At 44.7% G+C, this 19,918-nt stretch overlaps 1 protein-coding gene across 1 annotated transcript in view; it reads left to right on the top strand.

Moving 5' to 3' along the window:
• The window catches only part of LOC129697559 (28S ribosomal protein S18a, mitochondrial-like), a 97,538-nt gene that overhangs the window by 47,429 nt on the left and 30,191 nt on the right, over positions 1 to 19,918 (top strand). The window contains exon 5 of the mRNA XM_055636226.1: positions 2,973 to 3,045. Within this exon, the coding sequence (XP_055492201.1) occupies positions 2,973 to 3,045 (73 nt within the window). The remainder of the gene's footprint in view (positions 1 to 2,972; positions 3,046 to 19,918) is intronic.

Here is a 19,918-nt window from a genome sequence, read left to right as displayed (position 1 = left end):
TCTTCAAGCAGAGCTGAGTAACGTGCGCCGTAGTAAGCAGAGAAACATAGAAAATAGGTGCAGGATGGAGGCCATTCGGCCCTTCAAGCCAGCACCGCCATTCATTGTGATCATGGCTGATCGTCCCCTATCAATAACCCGTGCCTGCCTTCTCCCCATATCCCTCGACTCCACTAGCCCCTAGAGCTCTATCTAACTCTCTCTTAAATCCATCCAGTGATTTGGCCTCCACTGCCCTCTGTGGCAGGGAATTCCATAAATTCACAACTCTCTGGGTGAAAAGGTTTTTTCTCACCTCAGTCTTAAATGACCTCCCCTTTATTCTAAGACTGTGGCCCCTGGTTCTGGACTCGCCCAACATTGGGAACATTTCTCCTGCATCTAGCTTGTCCAGTCCTTTTATAATGTTATATGTTTCTATAAGATCCCCCTCATCCTTCTAAACTCCATTGAATACAAGCCTAGTCTTTTCAATCTTTCCTCATATGACAGTCCCGCCATCCCAAGGATCAATCTCGTGAACCTACGCTGCACTGCTTCAATCACAAGGATGTCCTTCCTCAAATTAGGCAACCAAAACTGTACACAATACTCCAGATGTGGTCTCACCAGAGCCCTATACAACTGCATACTGTCGGGGTGCATCACAGCTGGGTTTGGGAACTGCTCTGCCCAAGTCCGCAAGAAATTACAGTTTGTGGATGTATCCCAACCTATCACACAAACCAGATTCCCCCCCCATCATTGACTCCATCAACACATCGAAAAGCAGCCCCTACAATCAAAGATTTGTCCCATCCCACTCCCGACCGGCAGAAGGTACAGAAGCTTGAAAGCGCGCACCACCAGACTCAGGAACAGCTTCTTCCCCTCTGTTATCAGGCTTCTGAACGGCCCTTCCATAAGTTAGGATACTGTCAGATTCACCTCTACCCCATTGCGGACCTTGGACTTTGTCTGTGGAACTGGTGCGCTACAATGCTGAGAACTGTATTCTGCACTCTGTACCTTCCCCTTTGTTCTACCTACTGTACTTGAGTTTGACTTGGCTGTATTTATGTGCAGCGTTATCCGTTCAGATTGGCTTACAAGCAGATCAAAGCTCAACTTGGCACTCGAGACAATAATAAGCCTAGACCTAAACCATTCAAAATTGGAAACCCTGGTTTGAACCTTATTTTCATTTGGCGTGGTAAGAGGTGTTTCTCTGCGTTGAGCATGACTTGCTCTCATGTCCAAGGCTCAACTGGCAGCAGGTTTGCCTCGAGGTTAAAGGATCACGTCCCAGCCCCCAGAACTGAGGATGCTTCTTGTATAAAACTGGGCAAACGCTAATGCCTTTAAAGACATTGAATCTTGACCCCCATCTCCCCCGTCAGCCGAACACAGCACTTTTGATAAATTATAGGGTGGTTCCTTCCAGCTTCCTGGCCAATATTTATTTCTCATATTAAATTACCTCATCCAATTAACTGGCCCTTTTATTGTTTTTTTTTATGTGTTTGCTTTTCTCAAATTAGCCGGCGAGTTTCCGAATTTTCAACACTGACCTTTCTGTAGAATCACTTAATTGGTTGTGGATACATTGGGGAGTAGTGAGACGGTGAGAGGCACAGAAGAAATATAGCTCTTTGTCTGTCCTTGTCAATTGCTAATAAATCGCTTTGTGCCTTTACACTGTTCACTTCCATTGATCAACGACAAATTCATTTATTTTCGGCTCGAGTTAAAACCATTACTTGCTGCGACTCATATTTCTTCATAAGATCATGAGTGATAGGAGCAGAATTAGGCCATTCGGCCCATCTAGTCTACTCCACCATTCAATCATGGCTGATCTATTTCTCCCTCCTAAACCCCATTCTCCTGCCTTTTCCCCGTGTGTGTGTGTGTGTGTGTGTGTGTAGACAAATGGTGCAGGAGTAGGTCATTCGGCACTTCGAGCTAAGACCGCCATTCAATGTGATCATGGCTGATCATCCACAATCAGTACCCTGTTCCTGCCTTCTCCCCTTATCCCCTATCTTTAAGAGGCCTATCTAGCTCTCTCTTGAAAGTATCCAGAGAACCGGCCTCCACCACCCTCTGAGGCAGAGAATTCCACAGACTCACAACTCTGTGTGGAAAAAGTGTTTCCTCATCTCCGTTCTAAATGGCTTACCCCTTATTCTTAAACTGTGTACCCTGGTTCTGGACTCCCCCAACATCGGGAACATGCTTCCTGTCTCTAGCATGTCCAAACCCTTAATAATCTTTTCAATAAGGTGTCCTCTCATCCTACTAAATTCCAGAGTATACAAGCCCACCCGCTACATTCTCTCAGCATTTGACAGTCCTGCCATCCCGGGATTTAACCTTGTGAACCTACGCTGCACTACCTCAATAACAAGAATGTCCTTCCCCAAATTTGGAAGACCAAAACTGCACACAATACTCCAGGTGTGGTCTCACTAGGGCCCTGTACAACTGCAGAAGGACCTCTTTGCTCCTGTACTCAACTCCTCTTGTTATGAAGGCCAACATGCCATTCGCTTTCTTCATTGCCTGCTGTACCTGCATGCTTACTTTCATTGACTAAAAGTGTGAGAGAGAGCATGAGATGCACACACACTCTCTTCGAAGCCATTAGTTTGTATTATATTATAAAAACACGAGCTGACAACTGTAGCATTGGCAAAGAGACAGTGATGCCGTGCAAGAAGGTTTGCTTAAGGCAGGGTTCAATTCTCAATCGCCTCAAAACTATGATTACGCAAATTAATTTAAAGTGCAGTTGTCAACGATGCTATGAGTTTATTTTTGAAAAAATGATGCTGGCAACAGTGTTTATACATGCTTGCGGCTGGTTTTACAGCTGCTTTTTGGGTTTCTGTGTGTGGGAACTTTATTATTATATACACGGGTAACACTCACAGTCTATAAAATACAGCTGCTACTATAGTGACCAATGTGGCACTAATTGCTTTCTTTAGGCTTGTTGCCAGACCATAAACCAACCCTGCCAGAAGGTCATGTTCGGAGAAAACAGAAGCCTCACTTAAACAGGTAAGTGCTTTTGCTCCACGAAACTTGAAGAAAGATTTGCTTTGGATTAAAACTAAACAAAGGATCGCACTCTACAAATTCCCTTATTGGGCACATTTTTATTTTGGAAGAATCGTATTCCCTTGGTGACCCAGACTGTCTCTTTGGAGAGCATATTGCAAAGCCGATGCTGTCAGTTTGAAAGAGTGTGGGATATTACATTCATCAGTTAACGGGGTGGTCTGATGGATGCAGCCACAAGACAGCAGAGCTGGGATGATGTTGAGTTGAACTCGAGTTCAGTTTGTTGTCAAGTGCACCAAGGTACCGCGACAAGGTTTTGTTGCATGCCAAGCAGTCAGCAGAAACATAGAAACAGAGAAGATAGGTGCAGGATTAGGCCATTCGGCCCTTCGAGCCGGCACCGCCATTTAATATGTTCATGGCTGATCATCCAAAATCAGTACCCCGTTCCTGCTTTCCCCCCATGTCCTTTGATTCCGTTAGCCCTAAGAGCTAAGTCTGATAACCAGGGAGAGGCCTGGAGAGACTGCTGACCGTAGGGAATAGACCCCACCGGGGCTGGCATGGGCTAGCTCCTCATGCCAGCAGGATCCATCGCTAATCAGCGGTTTGGATCCACCCTTATATTGCTACGGAAGGAATCGACTATGAATAAGGCAACTAGCACAGCAATTGACAGAGCAGCAGCCCCAGCAGGACATAAGCTACGAAGCTGCATCTGCATCTGCATCTTTAATTTGTGTACTAGTCATGTCTCTACTATTTATTTCATTCCCTTACATGTTTTTCCTCTACTTGCTAAATTTTTGTAAGGTGTCTTGAAAGGCGCCCATAAATAAAATTTATTATTATTATTATTATCTGTGGCTGGGAAAAGATAACAGCAGAGGAGGGTCTCAAGATCCACCAGGGCAGGGAAAAGTGCCTGTGAAGGCTTGGTGTGGGGCCTCGCATTGACCATTACCTTCTAAGAGGTAGGCCAAATCAGTCGAGTGAAGCCCAGTGGCAGGGTAACCACCACAGTCCACAGGGTATCAGCACCCCAGGATGAAGCTCAACCAAGTACAGTCCCACCAACGGACACGAGTCCAGAGCCCAACCAGCCACAGTCAGCGGTAGAGAGGAAGATGGAAGGACAAAAGCAGAATGGAGCAGTCACTGGCTGTGGCTGAAGAGAAAAGATGCTGTCTGGGCTGCCACGTGACCATCTAGAGGCTAACCATAAGACACACACCCAGGTCTGATCACTCTGCGGTGGGCCTGCCTCGACTGTCTTGTGATCAAGGTGGGATGGGACTATGGTGCCATCCTCACCTTGGTGCCATTTATGTTATGTTGTGTTGTGGACTTTCTGTGTTTGTGCTTTTTTTTAAATTCAATTTCAATTTTATTTTTAATATGTTTTATTATTTATTTATTATTTTTTTTTTTTTTTGTTTTTTTTTTTATGATACTGCCTGTAAGGGAAATTCATTTCGTTGTCTCAAATTGAGACAATGACAATAAATTTGAATACAATACAATACAATACAATAAAAGGCCGAAAACCCAGTGACGTTGAGGTACACAACTGAAGATGTTTCTGATTGGTAGCAAAATCTCCAAGTGGTCATCCCCAAGAATACCAAATGCCAATTGTAATGAAAAACTTTAGGGATTGTAACATCCAGTCCTACTAATCAATAACTATATCTAAGGATAGAGAAAGATAATACAAAGAAACATAGACAAATAGGTGCAGGAGTAGGCCCTTCGAGCCAGCACCAGCACATGATTACAATCGAGCCACCCACAGTGTACATTTAGGCCCCCTTCAGTCGTGGCTGACCATGGGTGTCTCCAGGGTGCTATTCCCTATATGGAGGACGCCTGTGCATGACTTTGTTTAACGTGGGGAGACTGGTGCACAGACAGCCACCACACGGTCCTTGACAGATCTGGGTCAGGATCCAGTGGCATGGAGTCCAAGACGACCAGTGACCCTTTTCTGCTACAACCTTCATCCGCCTTCCCAGCCGTTGTGACGTCCACTAAAGTCAGCCATCGTCCCCCGCCTGTTCCATCCTTGAGGTCTTGGTTGGATTACTCTTTGTCAGAGACCTCCCCCTTGACCTTACCGCCATGGGTGGCCCTACCAGGAGCATAGCTCCAGACGGCATCACTCTCAGGTCCACACAAGCTTCTCCACCACGACAAGGTGACAATCCACGGTGTGCAGAACACAGTTAATTGTTAAAGAAATGTTGTCGTCGGAGTAGAGATTTAAAAGAGTGGCGCGATCGTATCAAGTGATTGCAGATCCACTTCTGTGACTAGCGCACAAAGATTCGTCCTGGTTAAGCGCCATTTGGATGGTCAGTATATGCAGGTTGAATGAGAATCGGGTATCACCAATATGCATCAAAGTGACTGTGGCTGCAAGGCTAGATCATGAGACTCCAGAACCCACGAACATAGAACAATACATAATAACTGTATCGAACATGATGGCAAGCTAAACTAATCTCCTCTGTGTGCATGTGATCCATATCCCTTGCATTCCCTGCATATCCATGTGCCGATCAAAAAATCTCTAAACGCCACTATCGTATCTGCCTCCACCTCCACCCATGGCCGTGCATTCCAGGCACACACCACCCTCTGTGTAAAATGCTAGCCCCGCTCATCTCTTTAAAATTTTGCCCCTCTCACCTTAAAGCTGTGCCCTCTAATCTTTGACATATCCATGCTGGGCAAAATGTTCTGACTCTCCACCCAATCTATGTTTTGTTTAGTTTAGAGATACAGCGCGGAAACTGGCCCTTCAGCCCACCGAGTCTGCGTTGACCGATGAAACATATAAGATTATTAAGGGTCTGTACATGCTAGAGGCAGGAAACATGTTCCCGATGCTGGGGGAGTCCAGAACCAGGAGCCACAGTTTATGAATAAGGGGTAAGGAATTTAGAACAGAGATGAGGAAACACATTTTTCACACAGAGAGTTGTGAATCTGTGAAATTCTCTGCCTCAGGAGGCCGGTTCTCTGGATACTTTCAAGAGAGAGCTTGATAGGGTTCTTAAAGATAGCAGAGTCAGGGGATATGGGGAGAAGGCAGGAACTGATTGTGGATAATCAGCCACGATCACATTGAATCGAAGGGCCGAACGGCCTACTCCTGTACCTATTGTCTATTATCTATTGTCTATTGTGGGAGGAAACCGAAGATCGTGGAGAAAACCCATGTGGTTACGGGGAGAACATCTAAACTCCGTACTGACAGCACCCGTAGTCAGGATTGAACCTGGACTTCGGCGATGCAAGAGCTGTAAGGCAGCAACTCTCCCGCTGTGCCACCATGCCTATCATAATTTTATAAACTTCTACCAGGATTTTATAAACTTCTGCCAATCCCTCTGAGCTTGAGAGAAAACAATCGATGTTTGTCCAACCTCTCTTTATAGTCAGTCCCGACCCGAAACATCACCAATCCTTGTTCTCCTGAGATGCTGCCTGACCCGCTGAGTTACTCCAGCACTTTGTGTTTTCTCTCCTTAGAGCTAATTACCTCAAATCAGGCAATATTCCGGTATAGCTCTCCTGCACCTTCTCCAAAGCATCCGCCTCCTTCCTATAATGGGGCGACCAGAACTGGAAATGGGGTGACCAAAACATGGTTCACAATCAGTTGGTAACAGGTTTTTTGAAGAATATAGACTGGAGAAGGGAAATGGGTGTAATGCTCAGGAAAATGGAGGCAGTCTATCATTTGACCTTTGATCAAAGGTTATGGGGAGAAGGAAAAAATAGATCAGCCGTGATTGAATGGCGGAGTAGACTCGACGAATGGCCTACTTCTGCACCTGTGACATGAACTTATGAGCAAGGCTCAATTCTTTTCAGTAAACCGAGGCTTCAAGTGCCCAACAATTAAAATACAGAGTGAGAAATGCCATGATTCAAGAATCTGCCATGATCAGATGTCCTTCCAAGCTGGATTATGCATGCAGTGTTAACCAACACATGATTTCAAAGTTTACTTGCAAACCAGCTGTATCATGATGTGATTTTCTTCTTCTGACGTAAATGCCCTCCACAGAGTTGGAAGGGATAACAAATTGAAAATATTATTTGCGGAAGATCTCTTCTCGCACAGAAGAATAAGAAATATCGGATCAGGAGTCAATGATCAGGCTCCTGCTCTGCCCTTCAATATCATGGTGGATGATATCCTTATCTCACTTCCCTTCTCCTGCTCACCCTTTTTCCCAGGGTTGGGGAATCAAGAACTGGTGGGCATCGATTTAAAGTACGAGCGTCAAAAAGACCCTTCGGCCCAAATCGTCCATGCCAACCAGGATGCCCCCTCTAAGTGAGTTCCATTTGCCCGTGTTTGGTCCACATCCCTCTAAACCTTTCCTAGCCATGTACTTCTCCAAGCGTCATCTAACTGTTGAGTGAGCAGGTGTATAGATAGCAGATGCAATATATCGTGGATATATGCAAGGTTATCCACTCTGGCAGCTAAAGCAAATGGGGAAACTATGTCCTACATATCTTTTGTCATATTATGACACCCCTAGTTTCAATCCCCTATAGTGAGAAACCAAAATAGGCTCACTGCAACCCTTGTGTCCAGGCCTGTCAGAATTTTGTATCTCTTCTAAACTTCAGTGAATCGAGCCTTGTTGACCCAATCAACAAGTTGCAGTCACGGTGGCGCAGCGGTAGAGTTGCTGCCTTACAGCGAATGCAGCGCTGGAGACCCCAGTTCGATCCCGACTACGGGTGCTGTCTGTACGGAGTCTGTACGTTCTCCCCGTGACCTGCGTGGGTTTTCTCCGAGATCTTCTGTTTCCTCCCACACTCCAAAGATGTACAGGTTTGTAGGTTAATTGGCTTGGTATAAATGTAAAAAATGTCCTTAGTGGGAATAGGATAATGTTAATGTGCGGAGATCGCTGGTCGGCGCGGACCCGGTGGGCCGAAGGGCCTGTTTCCGCGCTGTATCTCTAAACTAAACTAAATCTCTCTTCGCATGACAATCGCACCATCACGGGAATCAGTTGACAAAACCACCCCGAACTTCATCAACATTTCCTAATTTATTGCCATTTAAATAATAGTCCCCCTCTCGGTTTCACCTAGCAAAGTGGATAACCTCATATGCACCACATCTGCAATCTATACACCCACACATTCAACTTGTCTAAATAATCGTAAAGCCACTTTGCATCCTCCTCGTAATTTACAATCCCACCCAATCTCATGCCAGGGATGAACATTGAACTACTATGTTTGGTTCCTTCATCTAAAACAGCAATATATATTGTGAATATCACGGGCTCAAACAAAATTCTCTGCAATTTTCCACTAGTTACCACTTACCTGTCTGGCGCATTACCCTGATGCGTTAATTTTGCACACTAACTTTACCAAAAGCTTTTAAAAAATCTAAATACACAAACCCACGGGTTCTTCCAATTTTATTTTATCTGGAAAATCGTCAGTAAGCCTGTGTCAAACATGAAATATATGATTCAATGGAACATTATTGCTACCTGTACCCAGGTGCACTGAAATTTTGTTTTTTACATAAGTGATAGGAGTAGAATTAGGCCATTCGGCCCATCAAGTCTACTCCGCCATTCAATCATGGCTGATCTATTAACCCCATTCTCCTGCCTTCTCCTCATAACCTCTGACACCTGCACTGACAACTGAGCATAGAGCTCAGTAACAATGGTACAATGGTAACAATAAGCACAATCATACTGAAGTACAAGAGTGTAGGAATGGTAGATTACACTGAGACAGTACACAAGAGTTTTTCCAGCACCATTTTGCATGATTCAAGTCCAAAGTTGTTAAAAAAGTCAGTGTTAAAACAAAATTGTTAGAGCTTCATAGTCAGTATACCTGAGGCTGCATCAAACTGTTTTCCGACACAGCTGTGCAAAAACTAAAACCCTCTCTCATCCACACTTTAATCCTCCCTTGTCTAGACAAAACCATTCTATTCTATTCTCTGTGACTGTTTCCCCTCAAACTATAAACACATCCCCACATTATTTAACCTGTTGGCCTTTAACTATCAATTAAAAAGCACATTTAGAAGCGGATTCAGATGACCTTAGGTATTTCAGTTTGGAATGAGCTAACTGGGAACTGTGTAGGAAGGAACCAGCCGATGCTGGTTTAAACCAAAGATAGACACAAAAAGCTGGAGAAACTCAGCAGGGACAGGCAGCATCTCTGGAGAAAGAGTCTACATCTCTCATTTCCCTTTCCCTTGACTCTCAGTCTGAAGAAGGGATCTGAAGAAGCATCTCCAGTGATGCTGTGTGACCCGCTGAGTTACACCAGCTTTTGTGTCTAACTAGAAACTGTCTTGGTTGCACAACACTCCGGCTTTTGGTTTGCCCTAATGCTGTTTTTTGTTTTTTTTAATTTAATGAACTGCTATGAGTACTGTGTACAATTCTTATGCAAGTAAGAATTTCATTGTTCCACTTTTGGAACATATGACAATTAAACATGTTTCCATCATGGTTTCCTCAGGAGTAAGTTGTCCCAGAGTCTTATCTCTTTGCCAAGTTGAAGTTAATTAAGAATTAAATGATAAGGAAGTAGCACTTTAGTTTAGTTTATTTATATACGCAGCGGGGAAACACGACCTTCAGCCCACCGAGTCTGCGCCGACCAGCGATCACCTGTACACTAGTTCTATCCTGCACACTGGAGCAATTTTACAGAGGCCTGCACGTCTTTGTGATGTGGGGGGTGGAAACCGGAGCACCCGGAGAAAACCCACGCGATCACAGAGAGAATGTGATTCGCAAACTCCGCACAGACAGCACCCTCAGCCAGGATTGAACCCGGGTCTATGGCGTTGTGAGGCAGCAACTCTACTGCCGCGCCACCCCGCAGATTTGCTGTAAAACGTAACGGTTGAGACATCACATGAATCTAAAGAGACCTTTGAGTTGAAAATGTTGCCAAAGTGTATGAATGTTGTCTTCTGTCTTCCACTTACAGTGTTCTAAGTTGCCACATTCACAGATGATCGATTTGCCACCGTTGGCATTTTTGCATCAAGTGACCATGCTGCCCACATCTAGTCCTGATACTGCCTGAACGTGTGTGTCCCTGGAGACCAATGCTGCGCATTGAATCTTGCCTGAATCACTCTGTTTGCATATTGCTTTTCATCCATGCTTTAAATGATTAGGAAACAAATAGGCACAGGATGTTTTGTTGCTGAAACCTCATCTCCAGTTTAATTTAACTCGCAGGATATTGAATGTGTCACCAGTTTATGAGACATAGCCTGTTCCCATCTTGCCCATCTGTGCGCGGGTAACAGTGGACTCTTTTAGTGTTGAATTCCTCGATTGAACAACAGATATACATTGGGAAGAGCAAAGTGTTAAATAAAAACACATCAGGACGATGTATCCCACGTGGCTGCCCAGTTGAGGGACACATCTATATGGCCACAATCCGCAAGAATAAGTTGAGGGAATTGCGGAGTGCAGAGAAGATTTGCGAGGATGCGGCCAGGACTCAAGGGCCTGAGCTACAGGGAGAGGCACCCGGGCTTATTGCTCGGAGGCTCAGGGGTGATCTTACAGAGGTGTGGAAAATCATGAGGGGAATATAGGAGCAGGGAGGTTCTACTGCAGTTGTACAGGGTCTTGGGGAGACCACACCTGGAGTATTGCGTACAGTTTTGGTCTCCAAATCTGAGGAAAGACATTCTTCCCATAGAGGGAGTACAGAGAAGGTTCACCAGACTGATTCCTGGGATGTCAGGACTTTCATATGAAGAAAGACTGGATAGAGTCGGCTTGTACTCGCTAGTTTTTACGAGATTGAGGGGGGATCTTATAGAAACTTACAAAATTCTTGGACAGGCTAGATGGAGGAAGATTGTTCCCGATGTTGGGGAAGTCCAGAACAAGGGGTCACAGTTTGAGGATAGAGGGGAAATCCTTTAGGACTGAGATGAGAAAAAAATTGTCCATACAGGGAGTGGTGAATCTGTGGAACTCTCTGCCACAGAAGGTAGTTGAGGCCAGTTCATTGGCTATATTTAAGAGGGAGTTAGATGTGGCCCTTGTGGCTAAAGGGATCAGGGGGTATGGAGAGAAGGCAGGTACAGGATACTGAGTTGGATGATCAGCCATGGTCATATTGAATGGCGGTGCAGGCTCAAAGGGCCGAATGGCCTACTCCTGCACCTATTTTCTATGTCTATGTTTCTATGAATAGATAGGGTGAAAGCACAGGATCTAGGGGAACCAAGCAGGGTAAGAAAGAGGGTCTCGATTTAAAACGTCACCTGTTCATGTTCTCCATTGATGCTGCCTGACCCACTGTGTTTTACGCCAGCAATTTGTGTCTTTTTTCAAGAAACAGACATAGGTTTAAGGTGAGAGGGGAAAGATTGAATAGGAACCTAAGGCGGGTGTATGGAACGAGCTGCCAGGGGAGGCAAGAACTGCAACATGATTTAAAAGGCATTTGGACAGGGATATGGATCGGAAAGATTGCGAGGGATGTGGGCCAAATGCGGGAAAATGGGACCAGCTTTGATAGGGCATCTTGTACAATTGTACAATGCACTATAGACAACAGACAATAGACAATAAGTGCAGGAGTGGGCCACTCGGTCCTTCGAGCCAGCACCGCCATTCACTGTGATTATGGCTGATCATCCACTGACTGACGTAGAGATTTCATCATCTACTGAAGATAGACACAAAGTGCAGGAGTAACTCAGCGGGTCAGGTAGCATCTTTGGAGAAAAAAGATGGGTGGCATTTGGAGTCGGGACCCTTCTTCATCATCTGCTGTTTGGAGCTGCTGGAGGCAGCATTTGGGTGGTATGTGGCAATCCGGTTGGAGGTTTGCCACTGCGCTTGTATGAAAGCAGGTCTAAGCACCAATCGATCAGCCTAAGTGTTCCCTTTCTGGCTTTGCTTTGTCTTTTTAATCAAAGCACTGTGAGAAGGCAATTTATTTCCCTTTCGGCAATCAGCCGACAGTATTTTCTTCTTAACATACACTGTTTGGATGCGAATTTTCCTTGGTATCCGACCTTGCATTTATACTTTTTAATCAGGTTTCCTGTCAGTCGTGGCCGATGCGGCTCAAAATTCAACATCAAACTTCTGTTGCAGAAGGCATACGCTAAATGTTCCAGAAAGGATGAGACTGGAATATTTTTTGCACAATTAAACTCTCCTAGGTTTTGTTTTGTGCCCGCTGATTAAAATCTGCCCGGAATTCAACAAGAGTCGCTGATAACTGTGTCGCTAGGCCTTTAACTCTCTACATCATAGCTTATATCATTTCCCTTATCCCTAACCAGTGTGATGAAGGGTCTCGTCCAGAAACGTCACCCATTCCTTCTCTCCAGAGATGCTGCCTGTCCCGTTGAGTTACTCCAGCATTTTGAGGCCTATCTTCGCTCGGTCTTTGCAGACACAAGAAACTGCAGGGTACCGGTTTGCAAGAAAAGTCACAAAGTGCTGGAGTAACTCAGCAGTCAAGGCTGCATTTCTGGAGAACTATGTACAGTTTCGAGTCAGGACCCTTCTTCAGACTCAGGACTTTCCTGCATTCCTCCTGTGTGGAAAATATTAAAAAATAAAGTAAATTGCTCATTTATAGAGTAATGCATCCAACATCAAATCATGGATATTGGCTTGTTTTGTTCACATTACCCCTCTGGAAGAACTGCGACCCATATTCTTGCACATTTCATTATCTTCCTTCATTTTTCTCTAATTCCCTTCTCAATGCATGATCAATTTTGTTTCACTAGTCATTCTCCACGAATAGAAATTTTTGCATGGGATGGTGAAGTGATTCCTTCCAATTCCCTCTGTCCTGACATCTGAGTATGGGGTGAAGACATAGATTGGCTATATAATAATGGACAGCTGAACCATTATTTTGATCAGTAGTGTTGAACCTCATTTATCGCCTTACAAAAAGATGCTGTACATTTGCTTGGCTGAGTTGGCTGAATAGAAACATAGAAAATAGGTGCAGGATTAGGCCAATCCGCCCTTTGAGCCAGCACCGCCTTTCAATATGATCATGGCTGATCATCCAAAATCAGTACCTTGTTCTGGCTTTTTCCCCATATCCCTTGATTCCTTTAGCCCTAAGAGCTAAATCTAACTCTCTCTTGAAAACATCCAGTGAATTGGCCTCCCCTGCCTTCTGTGGCAGAGAATTCCACAGATTCACAACTAAAAATGTTCTTCCTCATCTCAGTCCTAAATGGCCTACCCCTTATTCTTAAACCATGACCCCTGGTTCTGGACTCCCCCAACATCGGGAATATTTTTCTAGCATCTAGCCTGTTCAATCCTCCAAGAATTTTATATGTTTCTATAAGATCCACTCTCATCCTTCTAAATTTCAGTGAATACGAGCCCAGTTGACCCATTCTTTCATCATACGTCAGTCCCGCCATCCCGGGAATCAACCTGGTGAGCCTATGCTGCACTCCCATTGCCACCCAGTCCTTCTCTAAAGAGATGCTGCCTGCCCCGCTGAGTTACTCCAGCATTTTGTGTCTGCTCCAGCACTTTGTGTCTATCTGGCCACCTTGGCACAACTTTCCATGAAGCAGTGATTAAAGAAAATTAGTCAGGGTTATTTGAATGCCTTATGACTGTGGAGTATTGCAGGCAGTTCTGGTCCCAGTTCACCTCAATACATGAAAGATATAGAGGCTTTGCAGAGGAGATTTACCCGAATGCTGCCCGGATTAGAGGGTTGCAGCTACAAGGAGTGGTTGGATGGACTTGGATTGTTTTCCCTGGAACGTCGGAGGTTGAGGCAAGACCTGATAGGTATATAAAATTATGAGAGGCATAGATAGGGTAGACAGTCAGAACTTTGTTCCTGGTTGGAGATGTCTCAACACGAGGGCATAGCTTATAAATTGTAAGGGGGAAAGTTTAAAGGAGACATGCCGGGCAAGTTTTTTTACACAGAGAGTGGTGGGTGGCTGGAACGTGTGCCAGGGGTGGTGGTGGAGGCAGATATGATAGTGGCGTTTAAGAGACTTTTAGATAGGCACATGGAGATGCAAGGGAATGGAGGGATATGGATCACGTACAGACAGATGAGATCAGTTTAACTTGGCTTCATGTTTGGCACAAACATTGTGATGAGAAGGGCCCGTTATGCTGTACTGTTGTATGTTATAATCATGGAACTTTGGGAAATAAAACTGTCAACGGACAGGAATTGTGGAATTGTGGAATGAACAGTGAGAAGTCCAGATAGCGGAAATGATCAGAACCCCGAGATTCAATTGTTTCCTTGGAGTTCATTGAGAAAGAATGAGTAAGATGGATGATAGTCTTTCATTTGCCTCCATTTTAATTAATGGCCTGTCTTGCTAAGTCATGTCAAATGTTTACTGAAATTCAGTACACACTATTCCCATTCAATACACAACCTCATTGACCTTTAAGAAACTATCTGTTTGACTCAATTTAATCTCTCTGAACCAAAAGTACTTCATTTCACCCACCACGTCTTGCCAATTCCTTGCTAGGTTGTGTCCCTAGCCACAACTTCTTTCGTCAGAGAGTAGTTAGCTTTAGTCAGGGGATAGTTAATCTGTGGAACTCATTGCCACAGAGGGCTGTGGAGGCCAAGTCAGTGGGTATTTTTAAGGCCGAGATAGATTCTTGATTAGAACGGGTGTCAAGGGTTATGGGGAGAAGGCAGGAAAATGGGATTAGGAGGCAGAGGTCAGCCATGATTGAATGGTGGAGTGGACTCGATGGGCCGAATGGTCTAATTCTGCTAGAACTTGTGAACTATCAATTTTCACAGAACTAATTCTAAGTATGGCGGCCTGCAGATGTTTGGTTTATCACCAATTGAACAAAGATGCTTACTTTCATCCAATCCTCTGGTGTTATTGATGAATCAGGTAAACTTTAGCAGTTTATAATTAATGCATAGACATTTTCTCACCTTTTTACCTTAATCCTCTTGGATTGTAGATGTCTGGGATGCTAAATTTGGAGATCAAAACAATGGCAAGTGCCAGATATCTGAGCTAAAAATAAAAATGCTGGAAACAGCCAAATGCTCAGACAATGGGGAAAATAGAGCAAGTATTTCAGGTTCACAAGTTCATAAGTTAAAGAAGCAGAATTAGGCCATTCGGTCCATCAAGTCTACTCCGCCATTCAATCATGACTGGACTGATCTATCTTTCCCTCTCAACCCCATTCTCCTGCCTTCTTCCCATAACCCCCGACACCCGTACTAATCAAGAATCTATCAATCTCTGCTGTAGGAATATCCACTGACTTGGCCTCCACAGCCTTCTGTGGCAAAGAATTCCACAGATCCACCACCCTCTGACTAAATAAATTCCTCCTCATCCCCTTTCAAGGTACTTCCTTTGATTCTGAGGCTAGGACCTCTGGTCCTAGACTGTCCCACCAGTGTATAGAGAGAAAAGGAAGTTAATTTTATGTTGCAGTGAAGACGGGAGAGATAAATAGAGGGAGAGGGAGAGATAATGGGAATATCTACAAAAGGATGAGGTTAGGGTTGCCAAGAAGATAAGTAGTGATGGACGAATAAATGGTGGCAGTTAGATAGTATAGTTAAAAGAGGGTAAAATGTCATGAAATGCAATAGAATGTACCCGGCAGATCAGTCTGTGCCGATGAAGGGTGAGAAACTGAGGCAATGTCATAGCTGAATGGCCTGTAGCTTAAATATCCAGTTCCAATACAGACAGAGAAAAATAAATAACCAGAAGTTGTCGAATTTGATATTGAGTCCGGATGATTTGAACGTGCGCTGATGGAAGATGAGAAGTTGTTCCTCAAGCTTTAGACTTTAGACTTGAGAGTTAGAGCACAGAAACAGGCCCGTCGGCCCACCGAGTCCACACCGACCAGCGATCACCCGCACACTAAAGGGCCTGTCCCACTTTCACAACCAAATTCGCGACCTTTTTTACTCGTGGACATTTTTCAACAGGCTAGAAAAAACTCCCCGACCTACTTGATGCCACGAGTACCTACGACTAGCATCACGGCCTGCTACGACCTACCTACGACCTCGTGACGACCTTGCTGCGAGTATGAGTCAAGGGCAAACTCGGCAGAGGTCGTGAATTAGGTCGTGAAAGCGGGACAGGCACTTAACACTATCCTACACACTATGGATAAATTTACAATTTTACCGAAGCCAATTAACCCTACAAACCTGAACGTTTTTGGAGTGTGGGAGGAATTTGGAGCACTCTGAGAAAACCCACGCAGGTCACGGGGAGAACATACATATTCCGTACAGGCAGATCCCAAAGTCAGGATTGAACCCTGGTCTCTGACGCTGTAAGGCAGCAACTCTACCGTTACACCTCTGTGCCGCCTCAACCACGCCACTGTTGCTGCCCCCTGTCGGCAAGGACAAATTGGGAGGTGAGGCCCGTTTCCAAGCTGAATGACTCTATGACTTGTGTTGGGTCTCATTGTAACAGAGCAGGCAGGGGCTCACAGACAGAAAGGACAAAATGGGAGTGGGGCGTTGAATCATGAAATCATAAAGCAGAGAACTGGGCCCTTCAGCCCAACTCGTCCATGTCAGTCAAGGTGCCCCATCTGAGCTAGTCCCATTTGTCTGTGTTTGGCCCATATGGATGTGTATAAAAACATGAGGGAAATAGGTAGGGTGAATGTACAGAGTTTTATCCAGGGTTGGGGAATCAAGAGGTCACATTGAGCGGGGGTAACTTTAATCGGAACCTGAACGACTACATCTTCACACAGAGGGTAGCGGGTGTGTGTAATGAGCTGCCAGAGGAGGTAGTTGAGGCAGGTACAAACACAACATTTGGGCAGATGCATAGATCGGAAAAGATTGAGGGAAAGAGACCAAATGCAGTCAAATGGGCCAAGGTTGGATAGGGCACATTGGTCGGCATGGACAAGTTAGGCCAAAGGAGCTATTTCCATGCTGTATAATTCTCTCACTAATGTATCTGCACTGATTTTAAACCAGTAACAAATGACACAAAAATCAAGAAAGAGGCAAGGACTCTATAGTATAGTCAAGGGAGATTTAAGAATTTATGAGCAATCTCTTTTTGATGTAAGAAAGGATAAGGGCAGTAACAATGGGGTACATCAATTAAACTAAAATTAACGAGAAACAGTCAGTGTGGAAGGTATGGAGAGCATAGTTATTTGTTTTTAAATCTCTGAATGGGCTCGCCCCGCCTTACCTCTCTGAGCTGCTCCACCCATACGCTCCAGCTGGTCAGCTGCTCCTGGAGGTACCGAGGTCTAGTCGGTGGCTCAGAGGGGATAGAGCCTTCTCTGTTGCTGCTCCGGCACTCTGGAACACCCTGCCGTTGCACATCAGACAGGCCCCCTCACTGTCCATCTTCAAATCCAGTGTTAAAACACATTTGTACTCCCTGGCTTTTGACCATGCCTGAGGCTTTACTTCTGATTGTGGTGTTTTTGATGTTTCTTTATTTTACATGTCTTTCCTACTATTTCTTTTGATTGTTATTTTTGGAGTGTATTAACTTTTTTGTCAATGATTAGTGATGTACAGCACTTTGTTGCAGCTATGTTTGTTTTTAAAGTGCTCTATAAATAAAATTATTATTATTATTATTATTATTATTATAGAATCCCAAGACTAAATTTGGAAGGAGTTTTTATGCTTGTAAAAAAAACGCATGCAATGGTGGAGGAATAATTCTGGATTTAATCCAGGGACCAATTATGGACCATTGGATGGAGCATTATTGGGAATAGACACAAAATGCTGGAGTAACTCAGCGGGGCAGGCAGCATCTCCGGAGAGAAGGAATGGGTGATGTTTCGGGTCGAGACCCATTATTGAGAAAACGTTTTGTGAGCTTTACTATAATTGAGTGAGATGTAGCATTATTATGGAAAAGGACTTGGCCAAAATAGATTCTAAATTGCGGTAATGCCAACAATCCTAGATTGAGAAGTGATTTCAGCAGAAAAATGCGCTGGAAGCGTTTCAAAGGGAAGTCCGTCCCAGAGCAACGGGAGGCATTCAGGAATGAGATTCGAACTCTTCAAATTGAACATAATCGCAGTAAACAAGAGTGACCATGCCAAATATAAATCCCCTGCAGAGAGGATGGGATAAGACAAAGAAAGGAGGATTATGGCAAACGCAGGGAGATGAATGCAGCAGAGTCTTTGAAAAGGGATGCGTAGGTTAACCCACGATGAATGTTTGACAGCATTGGGCCTGTACTCGCTGGAGTTTAGAAGAATGGGGGGAGCCACATTGAAACGTATCGAATAGTGAAAGGCTTGGATAGAGTGGGGATGTGGAGAGGATGTTTCCACTAATGGGAGAGTCTAGGACTAGAGGTCATAGCCTCAGAATTAAAGGATGATTTTTTCGGAAGGAGATGAGGAGAAATATCGTCAATCAAAGGGTGGTGAATCTGTGGAATTCTTTGCCACAGAGGCTGCGGAGGCCAGGGCAGTCACGGTGGCGCAGTGGTAGAGTTGCTGCCTTACAGTGCTTACAGCGCCGGAGACCCGGGATCAATCCTGACTATGAGTGCTGTCTGTACAGAATTTGTACGTTCTCCCCGTGACCTGTGTGGGTTTTCTCCGAGTTTTCTCGTTTCCTCCCCACACTTCAAAGACGTACAGGTTTGTAGCTTAATTGGCTTGGTATAAATGTTAATTGTCCCTAGGATAGTGTGTAGGATAGTGTTAATGTGCGGGGATCGCAGGTCGGTGTGGACCCGGGGGGCTGAAGGGTCTGTTTCTGCACTGTATCTCTGAACTAAACTAAACTAAAGTCAATGGATATTATTAAGGCAGAAGATAGATAGATTCTTGATTAGTGCGGGTGTCAGGGGTTATGGGGAAAAGGCAGGAGAATGGGATTAGGAGGGAGAGATAGATCAGCCATGATTGAATGGTGGAGTGGACTTGATGGGCCAAATGGGCCTAAATCTACTCCGATCACTCACGACCTTATGATAAAAACCAGCAGAGTGAAATGAAAAGCGAAATGGAGAAAGCAAAGAGAGGGCAGAAAAATACTAGTAAATTCAATCAAAGGTCTGTACAGAGAAGATTTAAGACAGAGGATGTTACCGGGGCTAGAGGGTCCGAGCTATACGGAGAGCTAGAGTAGGCTGGGACTTAATAGAAAAGATTTATTAGGAATCTGAGCCATTCAGCCCATCCTTCTCAGTCTATCTCCATAATCGGTCAGAAGAAGAGTCCCAACCCAGAACGTCACCTGTCCATGTTCTCCAAAGATGCTGCCTGATCCACTGGGTTACTCCAGCACTTTGTGTCTTTTTTTTTAAATTCTCAGTCTCCACCTCACGTTCCTTTGAAGAAGGGTCCTAAGCTATTCATTCCCACCATGGATATTCCCTGACCCGCTGAGGCACTCATGCACTTTATAACTTGAGTTAAAACATTGAGTAAGTATTAAGGCGTGTAAATGACTGGAATGTTTGATATATGAACTAAATAGATTTTAGCATGAGGTGCCAAATGGGAGATAGTGTCCAAGGGACAGGCTGAGAGGTGGCACGGTGACGCAGCGGTAGAGTTGCTGCCTCACAGCGTCAGAGACTCCAGGTTCCATCCTAGCTACGGGTGCTGTCTGTACGGAGTTTGTACCTTCTCCCCGTGACCGCGTGTGTTTTCTCCCGGCGCTCTGGTTTCCCCCCACACTCTAAAGACGTACAACTTTGGAGGTTAATTGGCTTTGGTAAAAATTGTAAATTGTTCCTTGTGTGTGTGTGTGTGTGGGGTAGTGCTAGTGTACGAGGTGGTCACTGGTCGGCAAGGACTCGTTG

Source organism: Leucoraja erinacea, chromosome 5, assembly GCF_028641065.1.
Source record: "Leucoraja erinacea ecotype New England chromosome 5, Leri_hhj_1, whole genome shotgun sequence".
In the NCBI taxonomy this organism is placed as follows: Eukaryota; Metazoa; Chordata; class Chondrichthyes; order Rajiformes; family Rajidae; genus Leucoraja; species Leucoraja erinaceus.
Note: the sequence above shows the minus strand (reverse complement) of the source record. Positions and strands in the feature narration are given on the sequence as shown.